The sequence below is a fragment of the Asterias rubens genome, unplaced genomic scaffold (assembly GCF_902459465.1).
Source record: "Asterias rubens unplaced genomic scaffold, eAstRub1.3, whole genome shotgun sequence".
NCBI lineage: Eukaryota > Metazoa > Echinodermata > Asteroidea > Forcipulatida > Asteriidae > Asterias > Asterias rubens.
Genome location: NW_022985717.1, coordinates 29,871 through 57,183, shown reverse-complemented (window position 1 = coordinate 57,183; position 27,313 = coordinate 29,871). Strand labels below are relative to the sequence as shown.

The following is a 27,313-nucleotide window of genomic DNA, read 5'->3' as shown; positions in this document are numbered from 1 at the left end:
GGTCTGCTGCTTATACGTCTGGCCACACCTCATTTGCATAAACAGCAGAACTAGCCAATGGTAGTGATTGTTTACAGCTATTTATCAACATAAAAATCCAGGGGAGAAAAAGATAACTATTATATTTTTGTAGAATCTTTAATGCAATTTGGAAAAGGTTTGGATTTTAAATCCCCTCGCGACGAGGAACTGGATTTATAATGGGGGGGGGGGGGGGGGGTGAAATCATTACCAATGCAATCCAGAGAAATAGGGTCTAAAATTAATCAAAGATCAGAAAATTGATTGCCAAAATAGATAGGCCCAATCTTACTAATGTTGTGCACACCTTTAATTTTTATAGATGTTGATTTTACATCGGGGATAAACAAAATTTACATTTTATGTGAACTTTGGTTTGTCTGACTATTTTGTGTTTATACCACCTGGGCCCAATTTCATAGATCTGCTTGTAAGCACACAATGCTGCTTTAACCATTTTCTGCCGAGCAGATATGAGCAGGTAAACATGTGACAAGGCTGGCACTTCGCTGGTAACCTTACTATGTTTAACATTATTTGGCTGTGCTTAGACATTTTGTGATTAATAAGCAGCTCTGTGAAATTTGGCCCAGGTCCCATCATCGACTGTGTGTGCTTTTACAATCCACTGTAAGATAAGCGCAGAATTCTGCTGTACACCGTGGCATTTATTCGGGCCCTTATTTCTGTTATAGCCATGTGACTGTTTTTCAGTGAGTGTATTTTATGAATGCGTGCCTCATTATAATAATGCACCATATGGACCGTCAAAACAAGGTTACCATAGTAATATTTTAAAGAATTATCATCAGAATGTCATTGTAGATATTATTAAATAGGAAATACTTCCGTATCCTGCCACCACCACTCTTTCACACGTGTATACCAAAAGGAATATCTCACCATTTGAGTAAATTAGTTACTAATTTATTTCATAAATATAACGAATGAAAAAAGGTGGTGGGCAGGGTACGGAAATTTGTCCAATACAATATTATATGGTGAATGTGGTTCTAGCATTTGATAAACTTACCATATCCTTTTTTTAATATATCATATATTCTCATCTTCTCTTTTTGACGTGGATAGAGTATCTTAGTCGGAGTTGGCTGCTGGAGGTGTGGGGCTGTGTTAACACTTGGATGGCTGTGAACCACAACCAACAACTTGTTGAACAAACACATTCCATTTTTTGCATTCCTGTGGAGACATTGTTATTTCCTTTGTTCCCGTTCTTAAGATTTTCCCATAGACTTTTTTTTTTTTTTTTTTTTTTTTTTTTGGGGGGGGGGGGGCAACCAGCAGCGCTCACAACTTGGTCTCCTGCCTAATTGCATGGCAATACCTGCACATTTAGATGCTGTGGGATATCCAGGTGTAAATTTTAATCAAGGCTCTTCACTACACTATGGACATGAGGCAGTCATCGTAAAATATTGCTTAATGATAAAAATACAGTCATTACACATTGTAGATACTTATTGTTTGGGAGAAATAATTGAACTTGGAACAAGCGTTACTGTAGTAACGCTTATCAGATTGTGTATACCCCAGAGATTATTATTCGCGCTGGATAGGTTTTCCAGCAATATCTCAAAAGTGCGAACATCTTTTGAAATAGATGGTTCACAGTTTTATTGCATACATCACGTTTTAGGCCTTTATGACAACACTTGAACGATTCCAAAAACCAAAGGAATACTTTACCTTCAAAGACACTGGGCAATATTGGTAATCGTCAAAAACCAGTCTTCTCACTTTGTTTATCTCAATATATGCATAAAATAACAAACTGTGAAAATTTGAGCTCATTCGGTCGACAAAGTTGCGAGATAATAATGAAAGAAAAAAAACAACCTTGTCACACGAAGTTGTGTGCTTTCAGATGCTTGATTTTGAGACCTCAAATTCTAAATCTGAGGTCTCGAAATCAAATTCGTGGAAAATTACTTCTTTCTCGAAAACAACGTTTTTTCAGAGGGAGCCGTTTCTCAGTGTTTTATACCATCAACAACTCCCCATTACTCATAAGGTTTTATGCTAAACCTATTTTGAGTAATTACCAATAGTGTCCACTGCCTTTAAACAAGATCGTCGTTCAGTTGTACATTTTTTAACAGTTGTCAGATGAGCACCTTTTTCTACCCAAGATGAATCTTTTATTTCTCAAACAAGAATCGTTCAATCCAACACACCACAAACAAAGAACCATAGAGCAGAGTTCGTACGTAACTAATGACCATTGTATTTATTACGCGAACAACAGAAAGGGATAAGAATAATAACAGGTTCATTAAAAATAAATAAAGGACCAAATCGCGTCAACGCATGATAACATGAGAGAGGGGAAGCACATGCCTATGGTAAGATATTCAAACAATTTATAGTTAGGCTACATGAAGTTGGTTCCTGCTTCTTTCTAAAATGACTTCTTCGTAAACCTCACATAATACAAGGATAGTATTCACCAATTACAGTGAGCCACTTTTTTATTTGGCTTGAATGGTTCCAAAACTACAATAAAATAATGATTATTTTTTTCCACCCAGCCCCGCTTTGGTGAAATAGATTTCAATATGAGGTAACAATGAGAAAACAAGATGGAAACCACAATAATAACAAAAGTATAGTAAAGTGCACTTTCTAAGGATTCCCGACCAGCAGGATCTAAACGAACAACGAACAAACAACTCATATAACATCTTAGATTCGTCTTATATGCCCATGAAAACAATACAGCTGTAAGTACTAACGCCACAATATGTGGGCCTTCATGTTATACTGAATGTCATGCTATGAATAGACATACACATTCAAATGAAATTTAAAGACGTTTTAAAAATCAACTCAATACGAATGCTTGAAAATGAAATTGGCTGCTGGCAATTTTTTTGCAAAAAAAACCCTATATTTTGAACATTTTCAGAATCAGAATATACTATAATAATGACATCTTATTAAGAGGCCTTTATATTTAATTAAGTTTATCTTATTAAAACAAAAGATCGTTGTTTTGAGAGACAATAGTCAATATATTTCGTTTCGGTAGAAGGTCCAACAACCGATAAAATTGAAGCAAATTTCCATGGCCCTTCTCTCTTTTCTATCGTAAAAACGGAATATTCGTAAATACATAAAAACTTGAAAAAGAAAGAAAGAATAAAAAACATAACTGGCCATAGCTAAATAAAAATTGATTGCATTTTCTAAGCTACTATAGACATGGTAAGAATGTGCGCTTTTTCATTCATTTTTTATTATATATAGCAATAAGGTATATATTTACCTATAACTATACTATATTTTTGGTATCGTTGATAGCTTAGTATATTTTGTAACAACCTACTGAATACGGATGCTATGCAACTATTCCGATAGATAATATCTACAGTACTATATAATACATTTCTGGAAACTATTTTCCTTTCACCGCATTAACATTTGACCTGTTGAAGCTTTTAAAGTGCATTATTTTTTATAATTTCTTTAATTGCATAAAATTGCATAGATATATTTTCAATTAGACGCTAGTTGAACACTCTGCGGTATAAGTACAGAATCAAGTTATTATGATTAAGGGATAGTTTTTATTATTTTAAAAAAGCCATGCTATTTGTATAAAAACAATCCTCCACCCTTTCGATGATTATAATGGTGTAAATTAATATAAGTAATATAAAATGCTAATTAAGTAAGTTTAGTATAGTCAAAGTGAACGAAATTTCAAAATGCAAATATCGGTAAATTAACAATAATTATTATTAAAATTTCATAATAACATACATTTTATGTAAATATAATTTCAAAAATATCTAATATGTATTAAAATTACAAATTTCACTCGAATGTCACTCATAATATTTCACATTTAGTGATAGATTTATAATAATAAAATTGTCTAATACATCTTCTTTTCGTCTGTTTTTTGAGGGGAATGGTTGGGTTTTCACTAATTTCAATAACACACCAAATGTCATCAAAATGTTTAAGGTACCAGAAACAGCAGGTTGAAGGTACCAAAACAGCAGCCGATCGTGTGAGTTCGCGCAGTAAAAGGAAAACCACGCGATTTCGAGGCAAACTTGTGTGGATCATTGTATTCTACTTTTAAAACATCTTTCCAACCGTATGCATTTTATAAAAAACGGTTACAAACGCTTTGTATAAACCAACCCGTCCGATCCAAGGCAACGTGTTCCTTTAAGGTACCAAAAGAACAAAGTTTTGTCAGGGTTTTGTTGTAAATTACAGAATAAACCGGTATATGAGTGTGTGGAAGTATCACGCATGGAGGTATTTCGGTGATATTATATTCCACAGGACCAATCGATGCTTTTTATCGCATTTATTTTGGTGTTTTAGTTATGCCAAAACAATTTTTCATAACTATAAAAAACATTGTGAAAATGTTATGTTAAAATCTTCAAAACTGTATGCATGATAATGTCTGGCAGTTAATGGTAATTTTCTTCAAACTGTTATTGCGTTGTAGATATGCGTTTTCCTTTTATGTGATATGGGGCCACAGGTCATTAACCAAAGTAATCAATTATCATTGTTTTTATGAACAATTATATGGCGCCGGTGTGGCAGGAGATTATGTGTGAACCCCCCCCCCCCCCCGGAGAGTCCTCATATAAGGCAAACTGTGTACAAACTACATATGAAAGCGCCCTCTTTTGAAACATCCCCCCTTCAGCCCACTAATTTTGCATATATGGGGACAGAATTTCCAGCCGACCTTTTCCCCTGGGACACTAGTGGTATGCATTTGCTCTCAAAATATACCCATGTAATACTCCTGGGTGTAGATAAGCAATTGGCATGAACAGGATTCTAGCACACACTATGATATCCCAATACAACAAAACTTAAGTACAGTGCACCTGACTATTTTTGTATGATATGAAGAAGACGTTGTTGACACATGAAGCAATACAAGTCCAACCCCTCTTTACTCTTCATCATCTTCCTCTTCTACTTCTCGGCGAAGTTGACCTGGTTTAAACAAAAGAAAAACATTCAAATCAAAAACATAGATTAAGGCTACTTTTGTCATAGAATCTTTTCGAAATCACGGCTTGTTGGGCTTAGGTTCTGTCGTTTATTTAGAAAAAGTGTTCGTTGTTGGGCTTCCGAAAAGAGCTCATTCGAAAATGTCAAGTTGGGAATGTTAAATGGCATCTGACTTCCTCTCTAAATGTAAAACACCACTCTTTACATTTCGAGCTGTCCCTCATATGGCTCTTTAAAAAGAGTGGTGGTTATGTCACTCTTTTAGAGGGGTTTCACTCCAGGACAGAGTGAAAAATCACTCAAAAAGATGCACTTCAATCTGAAAGAGTGGAAGACCACTCGAAAAAGAGTTGTCCCTCATTTGGCTCTTCAAAGAGTGTGTTTTTGTTTACTCCTTTACATTTAGAGAGATGCAGGGGCTGAACATTTCGGCTTCATACGTGGGTGGGCTGGGTGGCTGGCCTTTAAAGAGTAACATCAAACTTAAATTGTCTTTTTGATAACCATTTTCCTCGCCCTTTTTCTTTTGAGCCCCCTTATATACTCAGTGACCGGCAAAATCAACTTACGTTTGATTCTGGCTATTTCGTCATCACTGCTGTCATATTCTGCGTCAAAATGTGCAGTGCTGAAAACGGAATGGAATTAAGGCTCAGTTTGGGTAAACATTATCTTGCAAAGATTGTCAAGAAAACAGTTTGAAAACACTAGATGGCAGCAGACACATGGAATTTTACCCAGTGCACGTGATTGTTAATAATAGATTTTACTAGCAAGTCTGCTGCCACCTCGTGTCTGAAGTCTCTAAACATATTACTTTTATGGTAAAAAAAAAAAAAAAACATCCCCAAAACTGTAAGGTATCAGCAATCCCATGAAGATATATCAAATCATGTCGGTTAAAAGACAAAGTATAATTATAGCCCATGGTTGCTCATAAATATATTTGTTTCAATATAAAATTCCCTCCTGGTTGTAAAGTTCGAAGCAGACCGATCCTCCAAGGAAATGTCACGCTATTAAATTAAAATCACTTTCTCAATTACTTACTTTGGATCTTTGATAATGGAACCCTTGCCGTTCTTTCTCGACCTGTCCCTCTGCCGAACTGCACGGGGATCATCATAGGTGTTTTCTTCAGCCCTTACTTTAGGCTGTTTTGAACGAGATGGGTCTCTATTCGGTATAGGTCGAGATGACCCCGCGGAGGTGCCAGCAGCGTGACTCGGCCCAGCTCTCGCCTCCTCAGCTATCCGGTACCCAGGGCCTCTACTCTCGGTGGCCGACACCCTGTAGACTGGTCGGTCTTCAAGAGGTGCAGCACGGTGGTGTCTAGCGGCCTCACTGGTACTCGTTGGATGCCTATCACCGGTCATGACCGCGTACCCATTGGTGTCTGGGAAACGGAACGCCGTCTGGGGGTCGTCCCTGCTATGGTGGTTTCTCTGCATGGAGTTTTCGTAGTTGTGATCGCCGATGATTGAAGAAGTAGGTGTGTCTGACGGGGTGCGGTCTGAAGCCAGGGGTGTGGTTACCAGGGCGTGGTTGTGGATACCTCCATTTTCGGGTAGCGTACTGTTTGAGAAATTTATATGAATTAATTCATTTCATTTAACATGTCTCGCTCAATTAGGGAGGAAAATGTGCTACCCAGACACCATCACCAAAGACACAAGTCTCAATCTAAACGAGATCCAACAACTCATTTGGGATAAAGCAACCTGGCACCATCTAGCTGCTTCCGTCTATTCCGTCCAAGGACGAAGGATGACGATGATGATAGGTTATCTATATTATGTTCATATTATGTTCTGTGGTTGTTATTAACAGCATTGAGACAGCATTGTACACATGAACTATTCAACTCACCCAAGTTCTAGTCCTGAGTGTTTCTCCTTTCTGTTCTTCTTCTTCTTCCTACTACTAATGCAGCATAGGAGGCAGATGAAGCAAATCCCGATCAGGAGTAGCCCAGCCAAGACAGCGGCCACGATGATGATAATTAACAGATCACGTAAAGGAGATGCCACTGCAGCTGTTAGAGAAAAACACAAAGGGAGGAAAATCAGATCATGGATTGACTATTCAATTCAATCAGCATTCAACATTTTTCCATATTGGTCAAAAATAAAAGGAGAATAATAAGCAATACGTACAATTATTTAAGTCAAAGACAGTCAAGAACAGATGAAGAAAACAGTTAATGAAAATGAAATGAAACAATATAATGTAATGGATACGGAGTAATGGACTATGGGTCTAATTTTAAAGAAGGATTGGAAGTAATCTGTATGGGGCAAACCAAATGAGTCCACTTGCAAATTATACACAGATTCTGTGTGTAGGTGTCCCAGGGAATTCTGTCCACCAGATATTCTGTTCCCCTTATTGGAAATGAACATGGGCCGGAGGAGGAGGATTCACAAGAGGGCGCTATCAGAAGTAGACTGTACACAGTTTGCCATATAAGTTGGGGGGGGGGGGGGGCAGAATGTCCGGGGAAAGAATATCCTCGCCACATAGGACCTTCAACCTACAAAGCTTGTACAACAATGTACCAAGAAAGTTTCATATTGACATTCTGCATATAGGCCTGCTGATAAATCTTATAATAAACATATTCAAATCGACTTATAGAAAGGGTAAAAAGTAGCACACTACTAAAATCAATTTCACAGGGAAAATTAAGACTTGTTGTTATTAAAAATTATTTTTTGTAGAATTTTATATTTGTTTAAATAAATAATTGTGCCACATGCTGATTTAAAATGGTGGTATTCTGCAATATTTAATACTTACTGCATAGTGTGACATTTCCCTGCCATACTCTATCTATGCACTTTCTGGAGGCAGAGCCCGTCATGGTGAACCCTTCAGAGCAGTTGAATGTGACCGTCGACTGATTCAAATACACGGTACCCAACTTACTCCCTCCGCTCGGTGGAGATAGGTAACCGCAGCTCGCAACTAGAAAGATATTGAAAGTAATTGCCATTACGTTTCTTTGCTAACTCTGTTGTTGTGTTGAGTATCAAAAAGTAAATTTTGGAAGATAAGCTTAGTTTTCAAGATGTTTTTTCGATTTATTTTGCTCGTCACAACTTGACGATATTTGTTGGTTATATTATTATATTACCGTTTAAAGTTAACCGGTTAAAGTTAATGAATTCGCGCGTAAAACTATATAGCCAATTTCGATCAACAACACTGAGGCATTTCTTTGTGTTTTTCCTATTATAATAGAATCCGGTGCCCCATTAATTGTTTTGCTTAGCAAATAAATATATCAAGCAGTATTTGACTGTAAGTATATTTTTATGTGATGTTTTTCCTTATCCTCATTTTTAAGACACAGGACCATTTGTAAAACAGCCGTGCGCTGATACTTGTATTCTGATCTATAAAGACCTTTAAAGGCAGTGGACACTATTGGTAATTACTCAGAATATTTGCTAGCATAAAACCTTACTTGGTAACGAGTAATGGGGAGAGGTTGATAGTATAAAACATTGTGAGAGACGGCTCCCTCTGAAGTAACGTAGTTTTCGAGAAAGAAGTAATTTTCCACGAATTTGATTTCGAGACCTCAGATTTAGAATTTGAGGTCTCGAAATCAAGCATCAGAAAGCACACAACTTCGTGTGACAAGGGCGTTTTTTGTTCATTATTATCTCTTTACTTCGATGACCAGTTGAGCTCAAATGTTTACAGGTTTGTTATTTTATGCATATGTTGAGATACACCAAGTGAAAATAAACAAATAAAGAAATACACTCTTTGCTTGACAGCTTTATAAAGTTGGCCCCTGGTCTCCACAGACGTGTTAGATGGTAAACATCGGAATTGCTTGTATATACATACCTGGCTTGGTGCTCTCGTTGGTATCCTCGTAATCCTCTTCCACATCTCTTGCAGCATCACCCATATCACTTGATGACGTCTTCTTGTAGTCATAGCGACAGACCTCGCTATCACCACACACTGTGTTCAGTTCCTCCTCAGTCAGTGTGGAGACTAGGTCATAGCTCGCCTGGAACGTTGGCTGGTTGACCAGGGTGTAGTTGATACTGATGTCATCTCGGAACAATCGGTCGGCTCCTTCAAGAATCCCTGGAGAAACAAAATGGACGTCAACATATTGTAAGTCAGCAAACAAACAACCAATCTCCTCAAATAAACTCTAAAACGTGATATCGTCGGCCCAGTTCTATAAGTTCATTAAGGGCTTTCCAAGTAACAGTTATTTAGGTAACTTTTTTAAATCCAGACATGTGCCATTGGTCTCTTTCAAGTATAGACGTCAACTATTTTGTTCAGAAACAAAATGGACGTCACTCATTGTTTTCTTTCCATTGGCTGCTTTGCCAGGTACATCATCATTTTTGTTTTCATTATACATCATAATATTTTCATTTTAGTCACATAGGCTAAGGGTTCTTGCTATTTGTAAGTTTCTTTGTATATTAGTTAAACTTATATTGGTAAACCTCTAATCTTTATCCCCGATGCAAAATTCCATGTATTAAAGTAAAATTTTTATTTGTTTCCTCCTTACATTTCAGGCCGAAGAAATCGTGCAGTTGAGTCAACGGATCCCTTGGGAGAATGATTCCATTTGGTGCCGTCAGATCATCACTCGGGTCATCGTTCCATCTCCCAAGAAGACCTCTAGTTTGATCTTTGAGTGAAGATGAAGCCAGTATCATGAGTGCCATGGCTGATCCACCAGCGGGAGCTTTGGCTTCGAAGGCCGTACCATCGTTGAAGATCACCCGTACACCTTGCCTCTCATCGGCACCAATCAGCTCGACAATAGGACCTACAAAGCCAATACGAGAACAACACAATTAGCCTGTTTGAAGGTATGGTGGACACCATAGGAGTGCACTGCTCAATGGCACTGCTTGGTTTGGGCATTGAGGTTAAATTCTACCTCCATGGTTTGGGTGTGTATACACAGATAAATTTACCCAAACCTAATAGTGTTGTATAGTATTGTGTCTGCCATATTTCAAAATGGCTTATACTATATGAATGCAGGTAAAGATGTTGTTTGGTTTTACCCATACAATTACTTTAAAAAATGAGCAATTCAAAATTATGAATGTACAATTTGAAGAGCTTTACCAATCTGAACACGGTGTCAGAAAATGAACTTCTGGTTCAAAAATTGAGGAATATTTTCAAACTTACCGTCTGTTTTATCTATCCACCAACTACTCTGCTCGAAGCCAAGCCTTTGCCACGTCTCTCGATCCTCGCTACGGACCCAGACGTCCAGAGTACGGCGGTCATTCAGCTCAACCTGCACGGTATCAGATTCCCCAACCTTCATGGTGACGGCAGTCAGACCCGTGGCCTTTACTGTGCAACAGAATGATATTTCAAATTTAATCGGTTACTTGAGTTTGAGATTTCCCAAAATGCTACGGGCAAAACTGTTAATGCAGGGTTATGTTTTTATTCCAATTAAGGTTCAGGAGAGGTTGATGTTGGCCAACTAAATCTTAAATAGGAGCAATCGTTGAACTTCTTAACCAATTAATCTTGGTGATAAACTCATGACTTGAATACATGTTGTTGTAATAATTATAAAAAGACAAATAAAACCATTTCATCACAATGTCTACCATAATACTTTACTAAATCTGGTCAACATTTTTTGCTGTAATCATGCAAAATACTGATTTATAATTTTTTTGCGACTCTTACCATTGTCTATCATCTGTGCCATTCTGCCGTGAATAAATACATTGGATTCCGGTGCAGTCATCAACATGAACTCTCCATAGCCGTTAAAGGTGTATTTAGTTCCATCGAAGGTTATAAAATGGGGCTCGCCAAACACAGCAGCTGGATTATGATAATAAAAGTGATTTAAAGTCAATTCTTTTTTATTACATGAACACAAACATATATGGGCAATAATACAAATTGTTTTACTCTCACACTGATGACTTGTATTAAAGCCAGTGGACACTATTGGAGTTACTCAAAATAATTATCAGCATAAAACCTCACTTGGTAACGAGTATAACGGAGAGAGGTTGATAGTATAACATATTGTGAGAAACGGCTCCCTCTGAAGTGACGTAGTTTTCAAGAAAAAAGTAATTTTCCACGATTTTGATTTTGAGACCTCAAGTTTAGAATTTGAGGTCTCGAAATCAAGCATATGAAAGCACACAACTTCGTGTGTTTAATGTTGTTTTTATTTCATTCATATCTCGCAACTTCGACGACCAATTGAGCTCAAATTTTCACAGGTTTGTTATTTTATGCATATGTTTAGATACACAAAGTGAGAAGACTAGTCTTTGACAATTACCAATAGTGTCCACTGTCTTTAAGCATTGTTTACTCAGAACATTCCGGTTCAAAGGCAAATCACTCCAGTGGGATTCAAACCCACGATAACGTCTATTTAATCGTTTATTACACACTGTAGATTCATGCCGCACAAAGTTGAATTCTTAAATTAGACTTGCATTTTCAAACTGAAACGGGCAACTACTAAAACTTGCTCGAAGCATGTTTTCTTGTATGTTTGTGTTTTGGGTTCTAATGTTGGTTTGTTTGGGGTTCCTTTGTTGGTGTGTTTGGATTTTCTTTTTGCAATGAAGATATTATAGACGTCTTCAAAAACTCACCAGGTTTTGGCGGCAAATAGTCCTTGCAATCATTCGAGGGTCGCCTGTCCCTATAAAGACTGCATACGCCCTCAAGATAGCCACTGCCCGGACAGCATTGCTCCCATGGTACCCTGTCCTCAAGGTAATTGGACAAGTATGGTATACTGCCCGGGTGGCCAGCGGGAGTGGCACCCCCGTGGAAGTGGCTGAGGGTAGAGCCCCCTTCGAAATTATCAGCCAATAAGACGATGTTATTGGTGTTGTCATAGCAACAAAGTTGACCTCTTCCCTGAGTACTGTTAAGGGTTTGGGAGAAACAAAATTTCAAACTTGTCTTATTTTGTTAAAATTGTCTAATTCAAATTATTGGGTGAAATTAAAGTGAATGGAAACTAGACAATGTTTTCCGTCATTTAAGTAGACCAGTAACTAGGAGGAACCAGAGTAAGGCAAGGAGCACCACCCCCGTCCAGAACCCTTGTCCCCTCCCCCTCTTGCCGTCCAAAAAGATGGTTGATACATTAAGTAGTCAACAATCAACAACTTATGTCCTTACACCCGCTTGCCCAACCCTCTCCCACCCAAGGAAAACTTCAGGGCACTGGTCTTTGATAGCTTTTGTTCGCTGGCAGGTTCTTGGTCACTTCACATAATTTTATGTAAGTAACAAACGGTACACATTATTTCAATGAAATGGGTTCTATTTTCTAAAATGTTTCCCACAATCAACCTCATTGAAAACTTAAAAATCTTGGTACCACTATAGCAACAACCTTTTTCCTCTCATAAGCAATAGGCGGCTGTGAAGGAATTAGACTGGTTCCTCTTTTTAATATCGATACTCGCAGGGGAACACAGCAGCAACAGTCCAACCACATACCTTGATCTTTGAGCTCTCACACAGTGCACCACTTCGTTCCTATGGGGACATTTGTCTTCAGCCTCCGAGTCCTGGTTGCACCATGGATCGGGTTCAAACGCCCCTACATCGGCCCGGGCTTGCTGAAGAGTACACGGGCAAGCCGGCAGAGAATCACCGGTCGTGTTTATGCTCGGCTCCTTGGCTGCCCATTTCTGGCACCATTGAGTTGACTCACTTGCGAGCGGTGGGTTACCATTGAATGGTATACTCCACATTGAGGGCATGGGGGCTTGAGATGGGTCCGTACCAGGGATACCCATTGTTAAGCTGCAAACATAAGACAAGACATTGTAAACATTATTAAGGTAAGCAGATAGGAAAACTTCAGATGTAAAAAGTAAAACACGATAAAATGCTGATGGTGTTTAAAGTGTTTGGTCATAACTAAAAATACAATTAGTTTTAAAATTTTACTCAATTACAAAAGTAGGACTGGTAACAAATGTTAAACAAAACAATAGAGATGATCGTCAGACGATGTTTTCTTTAAGTGTAAGTTGTAAATTTGTTTGATATTTGTATGGATCGTTGTATTACACTTTTAAAGCCCAAGGCGTCCAATCTGAATACAATGTATCCTTTAATGTCATACCCCAATTGATACAAAAATCTATCACAGCTGATCTGTGACAGATTAAAGTAATTGATATCACAAACAGTTAAATCTTCACCTTATACCCGGATCATTAACGTCCACAGTGCCATGTAAAACCACACGATACAACCCAACGTCGATCTGTTCATCCAACTGCGGTGTGAGCAGCGAGCCGAACCCGTTCGACAGTTTGACATCGTCGACAATCTTCAGAACCGGTTTGAGCAGGATCTGACCGGTTGTAGCGTCCTCGGTGTACTCGTAGAGGAACACATCGACACGTATTTGGTCGGCGTTGATTGTGTTTGTTGTGAAGGGGTAGCCATCCCTGTCCCAGCTTATTCTCAGAACGCCGTTAGTTTCAGTGGAGGTGACCTTAGGAGCTACTCTATTCATGCTTACTGTTTAGAGTGGGGAGGACACATTGTATTAATCTGTAACTGATCTAATTAATGCATTTGGGGATAATTTGTGGATTTTACCTTGTTATTGTACTGATATACATTCCCATATTCAACTCTTTTCCAAAAAGAAACTGAAATAAACGTCATATTGAATTTAATTTATTTGAAAGTGTAGGTCTACTTTGAACAAAGAGAGGAGAAATTCAAACTTACCAACGGTAACATATCCCGTGTAGTTAAAATTCACCCCACCATCTTTGGATAGGTGCACCGGTACCTCGCCGAGTGACGTGAACAAGGGGGTGGCACACCTAACAGTAAAAGGGTCCTGGACAAAATCGTAACTCGCTTGGATTTTGTAGCCGTTGATTTCGCAGAAGACATCACTGGTTGCATCGAAACATGGACCGGAGATTGATAGGACGTCTCCCCCGAGCATCAGCACCTGAGAAGGGGAGACCCTTAGGTTACCTAGAGGAAAGAAATGGTTCGATTAGAAAGACAAATCAAACCTTTAAGTAGTTGGGTTTTAAATAACTTCACTTTCCCCAGATCCGCCCTGCATGAAGGACTTTGAAGCTAGTATAATAAATGGAAGAAGAATAGGTGTACATCATAAAATAATACCAATATCTTTGCAGTGATACATGCCATCGAAACCAGCGAATGTCCAGGTTGTAATAAATTAACCTCTTGCTAAATTCTATTTGGAACATGTTTTAATTTATGAAAAGTATTATGAAAACTAAATGATTTACGCGATATAAACTAATAAAAAGGTTTTTAGAAAACTCTTTGCTCATTTTTGTAAAGTTGTTTTTATTATTTAGGCCTATAGGCCTAAATAATAAAGGCCTATATTTATTTCCTTTGTCTTCTATGACTAGACAGGACAAAGACAAGTTACAAAGTTTTCGTTTGAAACCATTGAAGAACGTGCTTTTGCTAATACATAATTCCTAACTTGGATCGTATACCACAAATAATAACAATATTAGTTATGACAAAAATATCACAATGTCAAAGTTATTTAAAATAACTTACCGGACTGATCGTCCTCGCACCCTGCCACTTCGATCTCATTGCCGTCAATTCGGAACATCCAACGGCCTGGTTTGCGCACATTCGTGGTGCGATTTATCTGCACAATATCGTCTGTCTGCGAGCTCGGAACAGAGTAGAAATTCCTCGCGTCTCCGGCGTTGAACCCAACCTATGAAAAGTAGCATTGATACAAATCAGAGACGAGACAGTGATACTCATTCAACAACCGTGATATTATTTTAATCCTATCATAAAACACCGAACAAAGATATTGACAAAACAGGGAGACCACAAGTATAGGGCTAGATAGCTGATCAGTTGGTAGGGCGCCGGCACGTTAATCCGGAGGTCTTTGGTAAAGAGTTCCACTCTAGTCAATTCTTTGTTTAACCCCATAAATCAAAACTAACCTGTGAAATTTCATTTCAAAAGTTAGTCACGTTTTTAAAATATTGACAAAAAAATAATATGAAATGATTATGTCCACGCAGGAAAAATACTCCATAGTTGGAATACACAACCTGAGAACCGTATCTGACAGTAATACTTCTCAGTTCCAAATTTTTGGGGATAACAAAACCAAATCTTTTCCCACACAACCACATTACTTCAAAATAAAATGATTTTTAAAATGCTTCAAACCAAGTAAGTTGTTGAAGAGTGATTACCAAACGTACATTCCCTTTATTTATAAGAATCTTCAAAAGCGTTAGGTTTGTAATTTTTAGGAAGTTTGTAATATATTTCGTTAAAGCCATTATACACTTTCGGAACAGGAAAAAAAAAAGTTCACAGATTTACAAATAACTTACAGGGTTTACAAAAGGTAATGGTAAAAGACTTCTCTTTAAATATTATTTACTTTTTGAGAAAGCATTAAAACAATTATAAATTCTCGACGTCGAGAATTACGGATGTATATAGTAAACACATGTCATGACACGGCGAAACGTGCGGAAACAAGGGTGGGTTTCCCGTTATTTTCTCCCGACTCCGATGACCGATTGGGCCTAAATTTTCACAGGTTTGTTATTCTATATATAAGTTGTGATACACGAAGTGTGGGCCTTTGGACATTACTGTTTACCGAAAGTGTCCAATGGCTTTAAATTAAAACAAGTGTTGGTCCAGATTACGAAGTTATTTTGCTTCATTGAATAATATTGTTGATTCCGACGGGCCTTACCTGTGCCGGTACGGCGAGTTCATTATCTCCTCCAAGACCAGTCACTTTATCACCGTAGCTGGATACCCCTGTAGTCCACTGGATCTCACCGTAGTTGAAAAACGTAAATGAGTATTTACCATCCGTAACCAAAACGGCTTGGAATGTGTTTTGTCTCTGTAATTAAACACGTCAAATCGTTAAAAAAAAATTCAATGTACATACATGTAACTATAGTTTATCATAGAACCTTCTTAACTGTAAAAGTATCCGTAAAATTAACGGCACTTTACCTTGCTGCCAGGTAAAGTACCGTAAATGTTACGGTGAAAGTTTTGCAAGCTACCCCTTCGAGGTACAAAATTTACATAACTTCCACCGTGAAATTTACGGCACTTTACCTGGCAGCTATAGGGTACCAGGTAAAGTGCCGTAAACTTCACGGATTCCTTTTACAGTGTTTTTAGGGGACCATGTCTTTTCTTCCTTGATAAAGGGCACCCCCATGAACAAAAATTGTAAATTTCCACTGGAATATTTCAAGGGGATCAATGCATTGACCAGGAGGCATGGAGGCAATCACCTTCGTTGCCTCCGTGCCGTGAAGCATCCAGGCAACCAGACTAACACAACCATGTTTTTAATTTTTTTTACCTTACACACTACAGTAAACTACAGTGAATCTCAGTATTTCACGAGAGCCGGTTGCTTGAAGACGATGACGAATTTGTACGGTAGTTGTGTCAGATTAAAAACCGACCTGCGCAGTTCAGTTGTGGGTATGGTTAAGGTTGGATTTTTTAAAGGGTGGATTTTAGTTAAATTTTGCAGCAAAGTTTGGGCTGCTTAATTTTGTATCGTCGGTATAAGGATTGGGGTTTATAAAATTATTAGTGAATATTAATGTACTTTGACAGTGGAAGTTTGGCAGTAAAGTTTTACCTGCTTATAACAAAAAATACATATTTTTTACGGTTCAGTAAGGTCTTGGGTTTATAAATTGCTTGGTGAATATACACAGTACTTACGTTTGTAATAACATTTGCACCGTGTGCATTATAGAATGGCACTCTATCCCACGTTGCTATCAGCATCCACTCCGCCCGAAATGGGTTAAATTTAAAATCGACCGCAAACACGCGGCCCACCTCGTCCGTGGCTTCTCGCAATAGGTTGAAGTCTGTGGTCTCACGGTACCATACGGTGCCGTTGGTTGTGGTGTCCACATCGGCCCAGAATGGAGCGATCATTCGCCGGTCGTTCCCCAATGGGAAACTGTCTGGCGTGTACTGCACGACATTTTGAAGGAAGGATACCACACCATTTGTGTTAACCTGCATGGGGATAATGGATATTGTGTTTATTGTTTTATTGCTAAGGAACAATATTTCACACCGAAATTCAACATTGGTTGTAGAGAGAAACAGGTTATACTTTAACGGTAATTATCGAAGGTTTACTTTAATGCACTGGTCACGTTTAGTCATGTCAAAGATCAGGGCCCAATTTCATAGAGCTGCTTCAGCACAAAATTTTGGTTAAGCAAAAAAATCCTTGCTTAGTAAAATCAGTTTACCGGCCAAGACTCCATTAAATTGTTATGCTAAGTGAACAACAGCTAAACACCAGTCACAAGCAATGTATATGGCATGAAATTTTGGCCAGTAACATGTGTAAAATAAGCGAGCTATTTTCGTGCTTAAGCAATTTTTTTGCTTAAAGGCAGTTGACACTATTGGTAATGACTCAAAATAATTATTATCATCAAACCTTACTTGGTAACGAGTAATGGGAGAGTTTGATGGTATAAAACATTGTGAGAAACGGCTCCCTCTGAAGTGACTTAGTTTTCGAGAAAGAAGTAATTTTCCACGAATTTGATTTCGAGACCTCAAGTTTAGAACTTGAGGTCTCGAAATCAAGCATCTGAAAGCACACAACTTCGTGTGACAAGGGTGTTTTTTTTCTTTCATTATTATCTCGCAACTTCGACGACCGATTGAGCTCAAATTATTACAGGTTGGTTATTTTATCTATATGTTGAGATACATGCCAAGTGAGAAGACTGGTTTTTGACAATTACCAATAGTGTCCACTGTCTTTAAGCAGCTCTATGGAATTGGCCCCAGATTCTCACTTGGCGAAGATTTGAGCCCTATTGGTCATTGAATTTGGACGAGAAATACAGAAAAACATCCTTGTTGCATTACTTTGTGTGCTTTCAGATGCATAACAAAAGACTTCTGGCTAGAAGCCTTTTTTATTTGAGTTAGAACTTTTCACAAAACTATATGTGACAGGTCATTTACATATAGCCCTTGCGCAGCGCCCTCGCTTGATCTCAAGACTCTCTCACTTATCATTGTCTATTGTTTAGCTTATCTGTTCCAAGAAGTAGTGAGTCATTCATACCACAGCACATGTACAGCCAACATTGTTATCTGTTCTGTGGCAAAAGATCCATTTATTTCACACATTTTTAATGGATTTTCATGGTACAAATTAGAAAGGAGAAGTTTGAAGCATCACCTTATGATGATTTATAGTGACTAGGCTGGGGGTTTATGCTAACGCCATAATAAAAGAACAAGACAGAGTTAATGTACATCATCCGCATCTTGTCACATTTTCTCGGTGTCACATATACATTACTTCAGAAGGAGCCATTTCTCACAATGTTTTCTTCTATCAACAACTCTCATTTGCTTGTTACCAAGTAAGTTTTTATGCTAACAATTATTTTATGTAATAACCAATGGTGTCCAGTGCTCGTAAAGCAGGGTCAAGGATACAAGAACAGTTTTGGCAACTGTGAGTGAATTCATGAAATATTGACCCTTTCAGACCAACATAGAAATAATTGACAATAAGGCTATTGTGAAATGAATATTTACATGAATATTATTTATATAGATGTATTGAAGTTTCAACGATTTGACATTGAAACGCTTGTTGGTTAAAGACTCTCTAAATCCAAATATTGTCAATGACAAGTGACCCATATGAGAGGACTAAATAGCAGTATGGTGATTGTTGAGTGGGTACCGGTATGTACTGGTACGACTGTGTTTTGATGTAAGTATAGCAAGTTGCTGTTGAAGGACACTTCGGCAATTACATGTATGTCCTCTTGAATGAAAACACTACTGCGGTATACCACTATTCTCAGTTCTGGAATGCCGGTCGACTATTCTGACTTATACTATACAAGTTTTTGTTAACAAGAAATAAGTTGCAAACTCCGTAGCACTAAAGTTTGAGAACTTCGTTTCGGAAAAAACCCATAATCTTCTTATGAGAGCAGGAAAGGTAGACAAAATGTTAAATTTGGGCAACTGTTCTGAAGAAAGGGTCTGTGCAACAGCGTTAGCCATTGCCGAGTTTATTTAAAATTGTGATGAAGCTTGACACATGTTTGCGTTTTAAAGGCACTTGAAAATTTGAGCTCAATTTATTGGTAATCGAAGTTGCAAGAGAATAATGAAAGAAACAACACCCTTGTTGCACGAGTGTGCTTTCGAATGCCTATCTAAAAGGCTTCAGGCCTAAAGTCTTTTAATATTAGAGTGAGAACTTACCTCTTTCTCAAAAACTACGTTAGTTCAGAGGGTGCCGTTTCCCACAATGTTGTATGCTACAATTATATACAACTCCCCATTGTTCGTTACCAAGTAAGTTTTATGCTAAGAATTATTTTGAGTAACTAACAATAGTGTCCAGTGCCTTTAATGCGTCTGCTATGTTAATTCTCGTTTTAATAAAACTCACATATAACGAGCGATGATTCTGATCGAAGAAAGGAAAGTCAATTGAAATGACGACTTCTTCTCCTCCGTCATCTTCAGGTTCTAAGTTCGAGTCACCTGCCTCCCTTCCATACGGGAAGAAAAGACCTGAAAATACAAAAATAAAACTACTTATTTTCAGTGAAAGTTTATAATTATAGCATACAATGGTTGTACCCGCAAGTTTACTATTGAGTATTTATAGTTACTTCTTTTTGTCCAAAGCTTCAAACAACATTTTTGTGATGTGTGTAGCTACCTTGCGCTTAAGCAACTCTATGAAATTGGGCCCAGGGGTGGATTTCACAAAAACTATCTTTATCGCGAGTTATGACTAGCCCTAAGTTTGATAATATCTCCTAGGACATAGGACTAGTCCTAAAGTAAGAACTTTTTATAACTCTTTGCGAAATCGACCCTTGGTCTGTTCTACAACATTGAGTTAGAAGTTGTCATGTGGGGTGGTTCCTATACCTCTGGAGGCCTTTAACTTTCATAACTTTGTATAAGTACTATTATGTTTAGGACCTACATCGCATGAAGGAAGTCCTATTATACCTTTATTACAGTGCAGCCATCTTGAATTTCTCCCATTTTGATATCAATGTTACTAAACCGAGGCTGGAAGAACAAACTAGTCTGGTTCCTAGCATTCATTGTTGTTATTCGATATGAGGAACATGACCAAGATGGAGGCAGCTATAGTCAAAACACAAGGGAATATATTCATCGATATCTCAGGCCCAACAGTAAAGGCTGTATAATGCTTCGGTTTTGAAAGAGCAAGGGCACCAAGGCATTTTCTCCGTGGTAAAGGACACCCCATGAGAGAAAAAAATGTAAATTTCTACTGGAGCATTTCAAGGGCACCAAGGCAATGACCAGGGGCACGGAGGCAATCGCTTTCATTGCCTCTGTGGAGTATCAGTCATGCGCCCAATGGTCATCGTTTCAATGTGCTTATCCGATAGGCCACTGGGCATGACAAAAACATAAAAATTCGTTAGAAAGGAAAATAATTGTTTGGTATTTGAGCATCGGATGCGCCTAAAATATTGTTCAATATGAATCGAAGGCATGTTTATCTTTAGCCCTTTTCAGAGGTAAAAAAATGCATTGGCTCGAACAAAGAGGATGGTGCAAACGTGCTCTGATGAAGACGTCCATTTTGAAATATCTAATTGGCACGCCAGACCAAAGATGACGAGTTGCGCTTCTGTTAATACCGTGTGTAATCATATGTTGTGTTTAGGTAATACGCAATGACAAAATAATTAGACCCATGACAATGCATCAATCATTACACGCAGTGCCATCATATTGCGATATAGGGCATGCTGCCCATTGTGTAATGTGCCAGATGGTGTTTGCTGATGTGTCGAAAAGGAAATCTGGTTCTGGTTCGGGCAAGTCAACAAAGACTAAAATGAGTTATTAAATTGGGCTTCTAATCATAGTGATATGAAGTAGCAGCCAACAAGACTCCTGTGTCTGTGCTCTCATTGAGCCCATAATAGTTTGATGAAGAAAATGTAGGATACAATATAGGTAAAACAAAAATGGCATTCAATTCCCTCTCATAAAATTTCACACACTCGAAATAACTCGATCCGCCAGAAATTATTTCAAGTGATGAAAAATAATTTCAAAGGAAGAAATAATTCTTTTCCTGTATATGTCTGCTTACATTATAAACTTAACATTTTCACATGCATGCTCCGATTGTCTCCTTCTCTTTACATGTCCCTTATTTATGCTCTCCATTTAGAAACATGTTCAACAAGTTAGTAGGCTTTGCGCTAAAGCTTCGTTTGCTTTAAAACACGTTTTTTTGTCTGGCCTGTCCTACCATTAACAGACGAACACCATAAGAAATAATGTATCATTTGAAGCCAACGAATTCAAAATGGCGGATGGAACGTAACAACAAAGTTGTGTTTTTAGTTCAAACCTAAACCACACAGACACATTTCAAGGGCTTCTTGTTGAGTAAGCACGTTGGCAGAGCTGGCAGCCACGATTTACATTACATTGGATCATAGAGCAAGACTTGGATGGGCGTGAACACAATAGAATTAAATACGGGGTCATTGCTTTGCGTTTAGTAAACATGTGAAAGCCCATGTGACCATGGGTTGAAAGAAGGCCAAATCATTCTATAACTAAAAAATTAAAAGAGTTCGTTTTAAAATTTGCTGTATAATTATTAAATTTGCCTTCATAATATTCAAGTTATTAAAACCTATACCGTATGAAGTTAATTAACTATTAATTATGTATAGCTTTGTGTGCAAACACTGCTCTAGAATTGCAAGAGTCGTGGGTTCGAATCCCTCCCGAGCTTATATTTGTTATGCCTGTGGTATTTTGTTTCCACTGAACACTGGAAAGTACTGAGTATACAGTGCTAACATACATCGGTGTATGGTAAAAAACCAACATTGATATTCTCTGCCCCCGATGTAAACTTGAAATTTATTAATGTGTACAGAGTTCCAAACGGAAACAATTTAGACTATTATATGGCATACGAGATACCAGAGGTATAAAGATAGATATGCAATAAAATAAATTAACAAAGTTTGATTATATTTCCAGACAGGAACTCAACTCGAAGACGGCTTTATTGGTTTGCGCTTTGATGACCTACAAAATAACAATCCCCTGTGTCTAACAATAAACAACAACTAGATTGCTACCCCCCCTGAAGAACACATTGTAGGCCTAATAATTTAAAATCACAATGCAGTAGCGAATAATATTTGTGTTTTCCAAAACACACTGAGGAAAAATCAATATTATTTCAATAGCACTGGGACTATTAGCCTATTTTATTACATGTGGACAGCGATTTCAATGTCAATTTTTAATTGATTTTATAAAAAAATCTCAAGGGATAAGGGTTTGTGTAAAAAAACGTGAGCACAAACTGAGATTGGCGCTTATGAATTTTATATTTTGTACCTAAAAAATTATATGTTATTTTTATTTTTCGGTCGTAGAGATGTTATGAGTAGTTGAACAGTTTTTATTGAAGACAGTAATGAAAATAATATATGATAATTTACAATTGTGTTTTTATCCTATTAGCTACTTTAAAGTAGGAAATGTTGTGTATTGAGCCAGTGAATCTTAACCTATATTGGTTGTCATACTGCACATTCGTTTTAATTTTCTTTTATGAAATATTCAGTAAATATTAAACGTATAAAATAGACACAGGTAAGAACCAATTATCAAAAAATGTTTTCACTTTTAAAATAATGTTTAAAAAGTCAGTTTGAATGTGATTATTGGAAATGTAGACTAGGAGCACCTGCAAAACCCTTTCGCATAGTTGTTCAACAAATCAAAAGAAAGGCGATATGAAAGTCTGAAAATTGAGAGCGTTCAAAATGTTATGCGTTAAAAAAATATCTGTCAAACACAAGAATTCTTTTCAAGACTTTGACATAAATACTTTTCATTTTACAATATCAAGTTGTATTTCCTGCAGAGGTTTTTTTATATTTCAACCCCAAACAAGGCTAAAAGCCACTCTTGGTTATGGAGCTACAAGAAGATCAATTATTTAAAGTGGAAATAACTCAGGGGAGCTGAAGGTGGGAATTGACTTCCACTTCTATGACCCTTTTCGAATCCAAGCAGTGGCATAGATTGCGTTTTCAGTCCTTATACATGACTGAGTTTTTTAAAGTTTTTTTTTAATTATAGTTTTCTGGGGTTTCCCTCCTGCATTTAAAACTGAAACATCCTTCCTCGTCTTCTCTCCATTGGGTTCTTGGCTATGTTAAGTAGTGATAAAGTTTTTACTTTCTGAGATGTCTTGATATCACAACCAACATTAAAGAAATAAATTGAATTGAGATCATTCTAAAACGAGGACATATTAGTATGCCTGTTGTGGTTTGGTTATGTATATTGTGTTGACACTAGCTCCTGGGCGTTCCCTGTTTGTCTGCCACAGAACAAAGGGACGCATGAATACAATCAATTCAATTCTGTTGTTATTAATATTTAATCGATAATAAAACAAGGCGCATCCCTAGAATAAGGATTGAAGGTTAACGCAATAATGAAACGATATTCTGATTTCTGGGTGTTTAAAAAAAGAGATAGAAGTTGTTGTTCAGTGTGGACGATTGCTTGAAAGTGTGCGTTGATTCATTCTTATTGGTTTTGAACTGGAGTGCTATAACCCAAAACAATAAACATTCATTAAAGGAACATTCCAAAATTGGTTTTGCTAGCAAAACAGTTATGTGAGCATATTATGTAATCCACCATATACATAAACTTACAAACATACAGAAGTTTAAGATCGATCGGCCATTTGGGTCACGAGAAAATAGTGAAAACTGATTACACATTTTGCATGACATCGATGCAAAACAAATAATAATTAAAACGCTCACTGGCGATAAACTCCAAACGCGAAATTATATTATTTATTTCTCATCAAATAATGAGATTTAACTATCATCATCTCTATTAGACCGTGTAAGTTTTATGTAAATCTGTGATCTGTTTGTATTACCATGGAGGAATAAATTATAATTTATTCCTCCATGGTATTACCATTAATCTTTAGTGATTACCGAATATTTGTATTCCCTGTAAGGCACCGTATTGCCTACAACATTACCGGGGCAACCTCTTTCCGTTGTGTTTCGTGAAGGGGTAAGATTTGAGTTACGAAGCTTTCAAAGTTGCCCGCCCCCAAAATGGCCCCTCAAAATTATACAGGGCGTCACTGTAGTGTAACACGAAAGTTAAAGGCTGCGGAGGGGGGGGCGGGGGCTAGGGGGCAACCTAGATCAATGTGCACACACGCTTTACAGAAGCGGAACCCCTCAGAAGTTAGTCAATACGAAGTCATGCATGACTCACTGTAGCCCTACACAACCCCAAATAAGGCGGACAAAGGTAGGAGAGTCAACTCGTCCATTGTGATAGCCCTGTGACGTACTATTGACATACATATTCATACACCTACGATGACATACCTGTGGAAGATGTCACACGCTAAGTACCTTTATGAACAAGCTTTCGCTTTTAAAATTGACAACTGTCATATCTTTACATTTAGTTATAAGGAGGTAGACAAACAATTTGCAGAAAAATATATGAATAATACATTAATGGTGATGTTGCTTCAGATGAAGTAGTTGTTTCTACGAAAGCTCAGGCAGTTTGTCTAACATTAGTTAGTCTTTAAGTGGTGTCATTAAGGTTTTGTTTTTCAATTAGACTATAACACGGCTAGGCTTGTTTATGCATCAATGGTGACAATTTATGACCAGGGTTTTCAGACCATCAATTCTGATGCACAAGAACGTCAACAACTTTGAAATAGCATAACAAACACAAAGTATCTGCATTTAAGAAACACCTGTAAAGTCAAATTCTCTGTTTAGTGGAAATTCTCTGTATTCTCTCTCGTCCTTTCAAGAAATACATAATTAACTACTCATTTTTAAGTTTTGAGTATTTTGAAGTACTTTGAGAATGAGGAGCCTCTATTATTTTTTGTGTGAAAATGTTGTAAAGATGATACTTTTAAAACCCACTAAATATTGACTAGCGAGCCAAAAAAAAAGATTCCCTCAAATATTGAATCACTATTCAGTGACAGTTGTTAAATAGTATAAAAATAGTATTTGTATATAGTTTATTTTTATTTTGGTTTTATTTTGTTGCTTGTTTTTTCGTCAGCACATTCCCTTGATATGTTGGTGTGTTTTTTACTACAAAACTACGAAGACGAAAACATATATTAATAAAACTGCTATTTATTAATCAATTAATTTATTATTAATGGTCTGAAAAGCTTGTTTTTATATAATAAGTTATAATTATCTCCTTTGTCGTTATATAGGCATATCGGCGTTTGGGGCATAACAAGTGTTCGATATAATTAACAAACACATTTATTCGTGGAATTAAATAAATAAAAATGTGACTGTTAGAATTGATATAAAAATGATAATAACATACCTTGCTCTTGCGCTGTTACCAACGAAACCACTGTTAGAAACAACAGCATCAGCCCTGCAGGATGCAACAGATAGGCAGCCATCTCATCTAAACACCTGCCCGCTAGTTCCCAGTTCTCACGTTCAACAATTATCCTCTCCTCTCAAAACAAAAATGTCTGGAGAAACGAATACATGTATTCCTTAAATAGTCCTCTTTCTTATGAAGTGAATGTTATGGCATCCCTTGAGAAATCTTGCTAAATTGCGTCTTACACATGCACAACGGAGCACAGTATCTCAGTTTGGTTGCGGTACGGCGCAGCTTGTGAATGCTGCCGAGTTAGTGTGAGAAAGTGTTTTGGACGTACGAATATTTAGTATTCCCAGGTCAAATTGATTTGTTATGCATAACTGCACAACAAAGACGTGTGCAACAATAGCTCCCACACCGCCATTCTCTGGCTCATCCATCCCATCTCGCCCTCTACCGTCCACAGAGCACGGGTCCACGGCATGTGAGAGATAGTAAGCACACAAAAGGGATTGCGGGAACCAGTTTTTCTACGACTATTGCGGTAGTCAAAACCACTTGTCTATTTTAACCAGTTTTAAAAGGGTAAAAATAGACGAGATATACAACCACAGAAGTCATACAAAGGTTATGTCATGGCTGATTTATTCTGGAATTCGACCAATGTCATTAATTTCGGTTTGACTGTATAACTGAAAAATCATTCATGTGGAATTCGTGGTTAATGACTAAACAGAATGTGAAGAATTATGAAAAAAAAAGAAAAAAGAAGAAGAAAAAAAATACTTTAAAAGATCCTAACTATGAAGTGAAACTTTTGAACGAGAATTGCACGGATACTGTGGGTGCGTTCGTTTAGCTTCCCCGGGTCGACCCCGGTGTGTGGCTTATTTGTTTTCCCAGGATGAACGTGTGTAGATAGTTACCCACATTCGTCCTGGAAAAAAAAACGCCACACACCGGGGTCGACCCAGGGAAGCTAAACGAACGCACCCTGTATGTACCGGTATTGATTAAGTTGTTGAAATATTGTGAAAAAAACTTGTTTACACCCCCCCCCCCCACCACCAAAAAAGCCAAAAACCCAACAACAACCAGCCAGTATGGAAGTGAAGCCCTAATAGAAGCATAGGGAACCCAGATAAGACAATGAAAGGTGGAATTTGATTTTCAAGGGTGTCCCGCCACAAGCTCTTATCAAGGCAGGAAATCTACTCAAATGTAGCAAATGTACATTAGAAGTCTTGCCTAATTACTCTTGTGAAACAAGAAACATACCCTTGTAAAAAAAGAAAAGAACACTTCTTAACACCACGGTGTGCCCTTTTTTTTAACTGGCAAAGTGTTTAAGTTTATTAACAGTTTCCTATATATACAAAACGTTAGTATTTGACAGCAGAAACACACACCTCGACACCAATGATAGAAAATCTATCTACAAATGTGCAAAGTGCACTACAAATTTAGTGACACGCCTGTGCGGCAGCTAATTTAGGTCTTTTTTGTTTTTACCATACAGAGCCATACAGAAGCGTTATTATTATTTCTACAACCTATTCAAGTTTGGTTAACTACTTTGAAGTTTACCGACGGGAGCATTTTAATGTCACTTTAATTGTTTAGCATGTACAGCACAAAATGAAACAAAGCGCGAAGAGTTAATTTCACGATGGCTTAAAAAAAACTTATTTTTAAAATGTCAGAAACTATCAGCTATCTG

General features: G+C 37.5%; 1 protein-coding gene across 1 annotated transcript; it reads right to left on the bottom strand.

Annotated features, from left to right (window-relative positions):
• Positions 1-4,640: 4,640 nt before the first annotated feature.
• LOC117306334 (sushi domain-containing protein 2-like) lies at positions 4,641-25,885 on the bottom strand. Its single transcript, XM_033790937.1, has 18 exons — positions 25,582-25,885; positions 19,568-19,692; positions 16,828-17,133; positions 15,821-15,976; positions 14,635-14,803; positions 13,804-14,061; positions 13,263-13,587; positions 12,550-12,858; positions 11,688-11,965; positions 10,750-10,890; positions 10,231-10,401; positions 9,593-9,856; positions 8,899-9,147; positions 7,837-8,004; positions 6,907-7,072; positions 6,088-6,612; positions 5,607-5,665; positions 4,641-5,019 (listed from the first exon to the last, which is right to left on the bottom strand). Exons 1-18 carry the CDS (start codon positions 25,661-25,663, stop codon positions 4,976-4,978), a joined length of 3,795 nt encoding a protein of 1,264 aa, XP_033646828.1. The 5' UTR covers positions 25,664-25,885; the 3' UTR covers positions 4,641-4,975.
• Between the last annotated feature and the right edge of the window lie 1,428 nt (positions 25,886-27,313).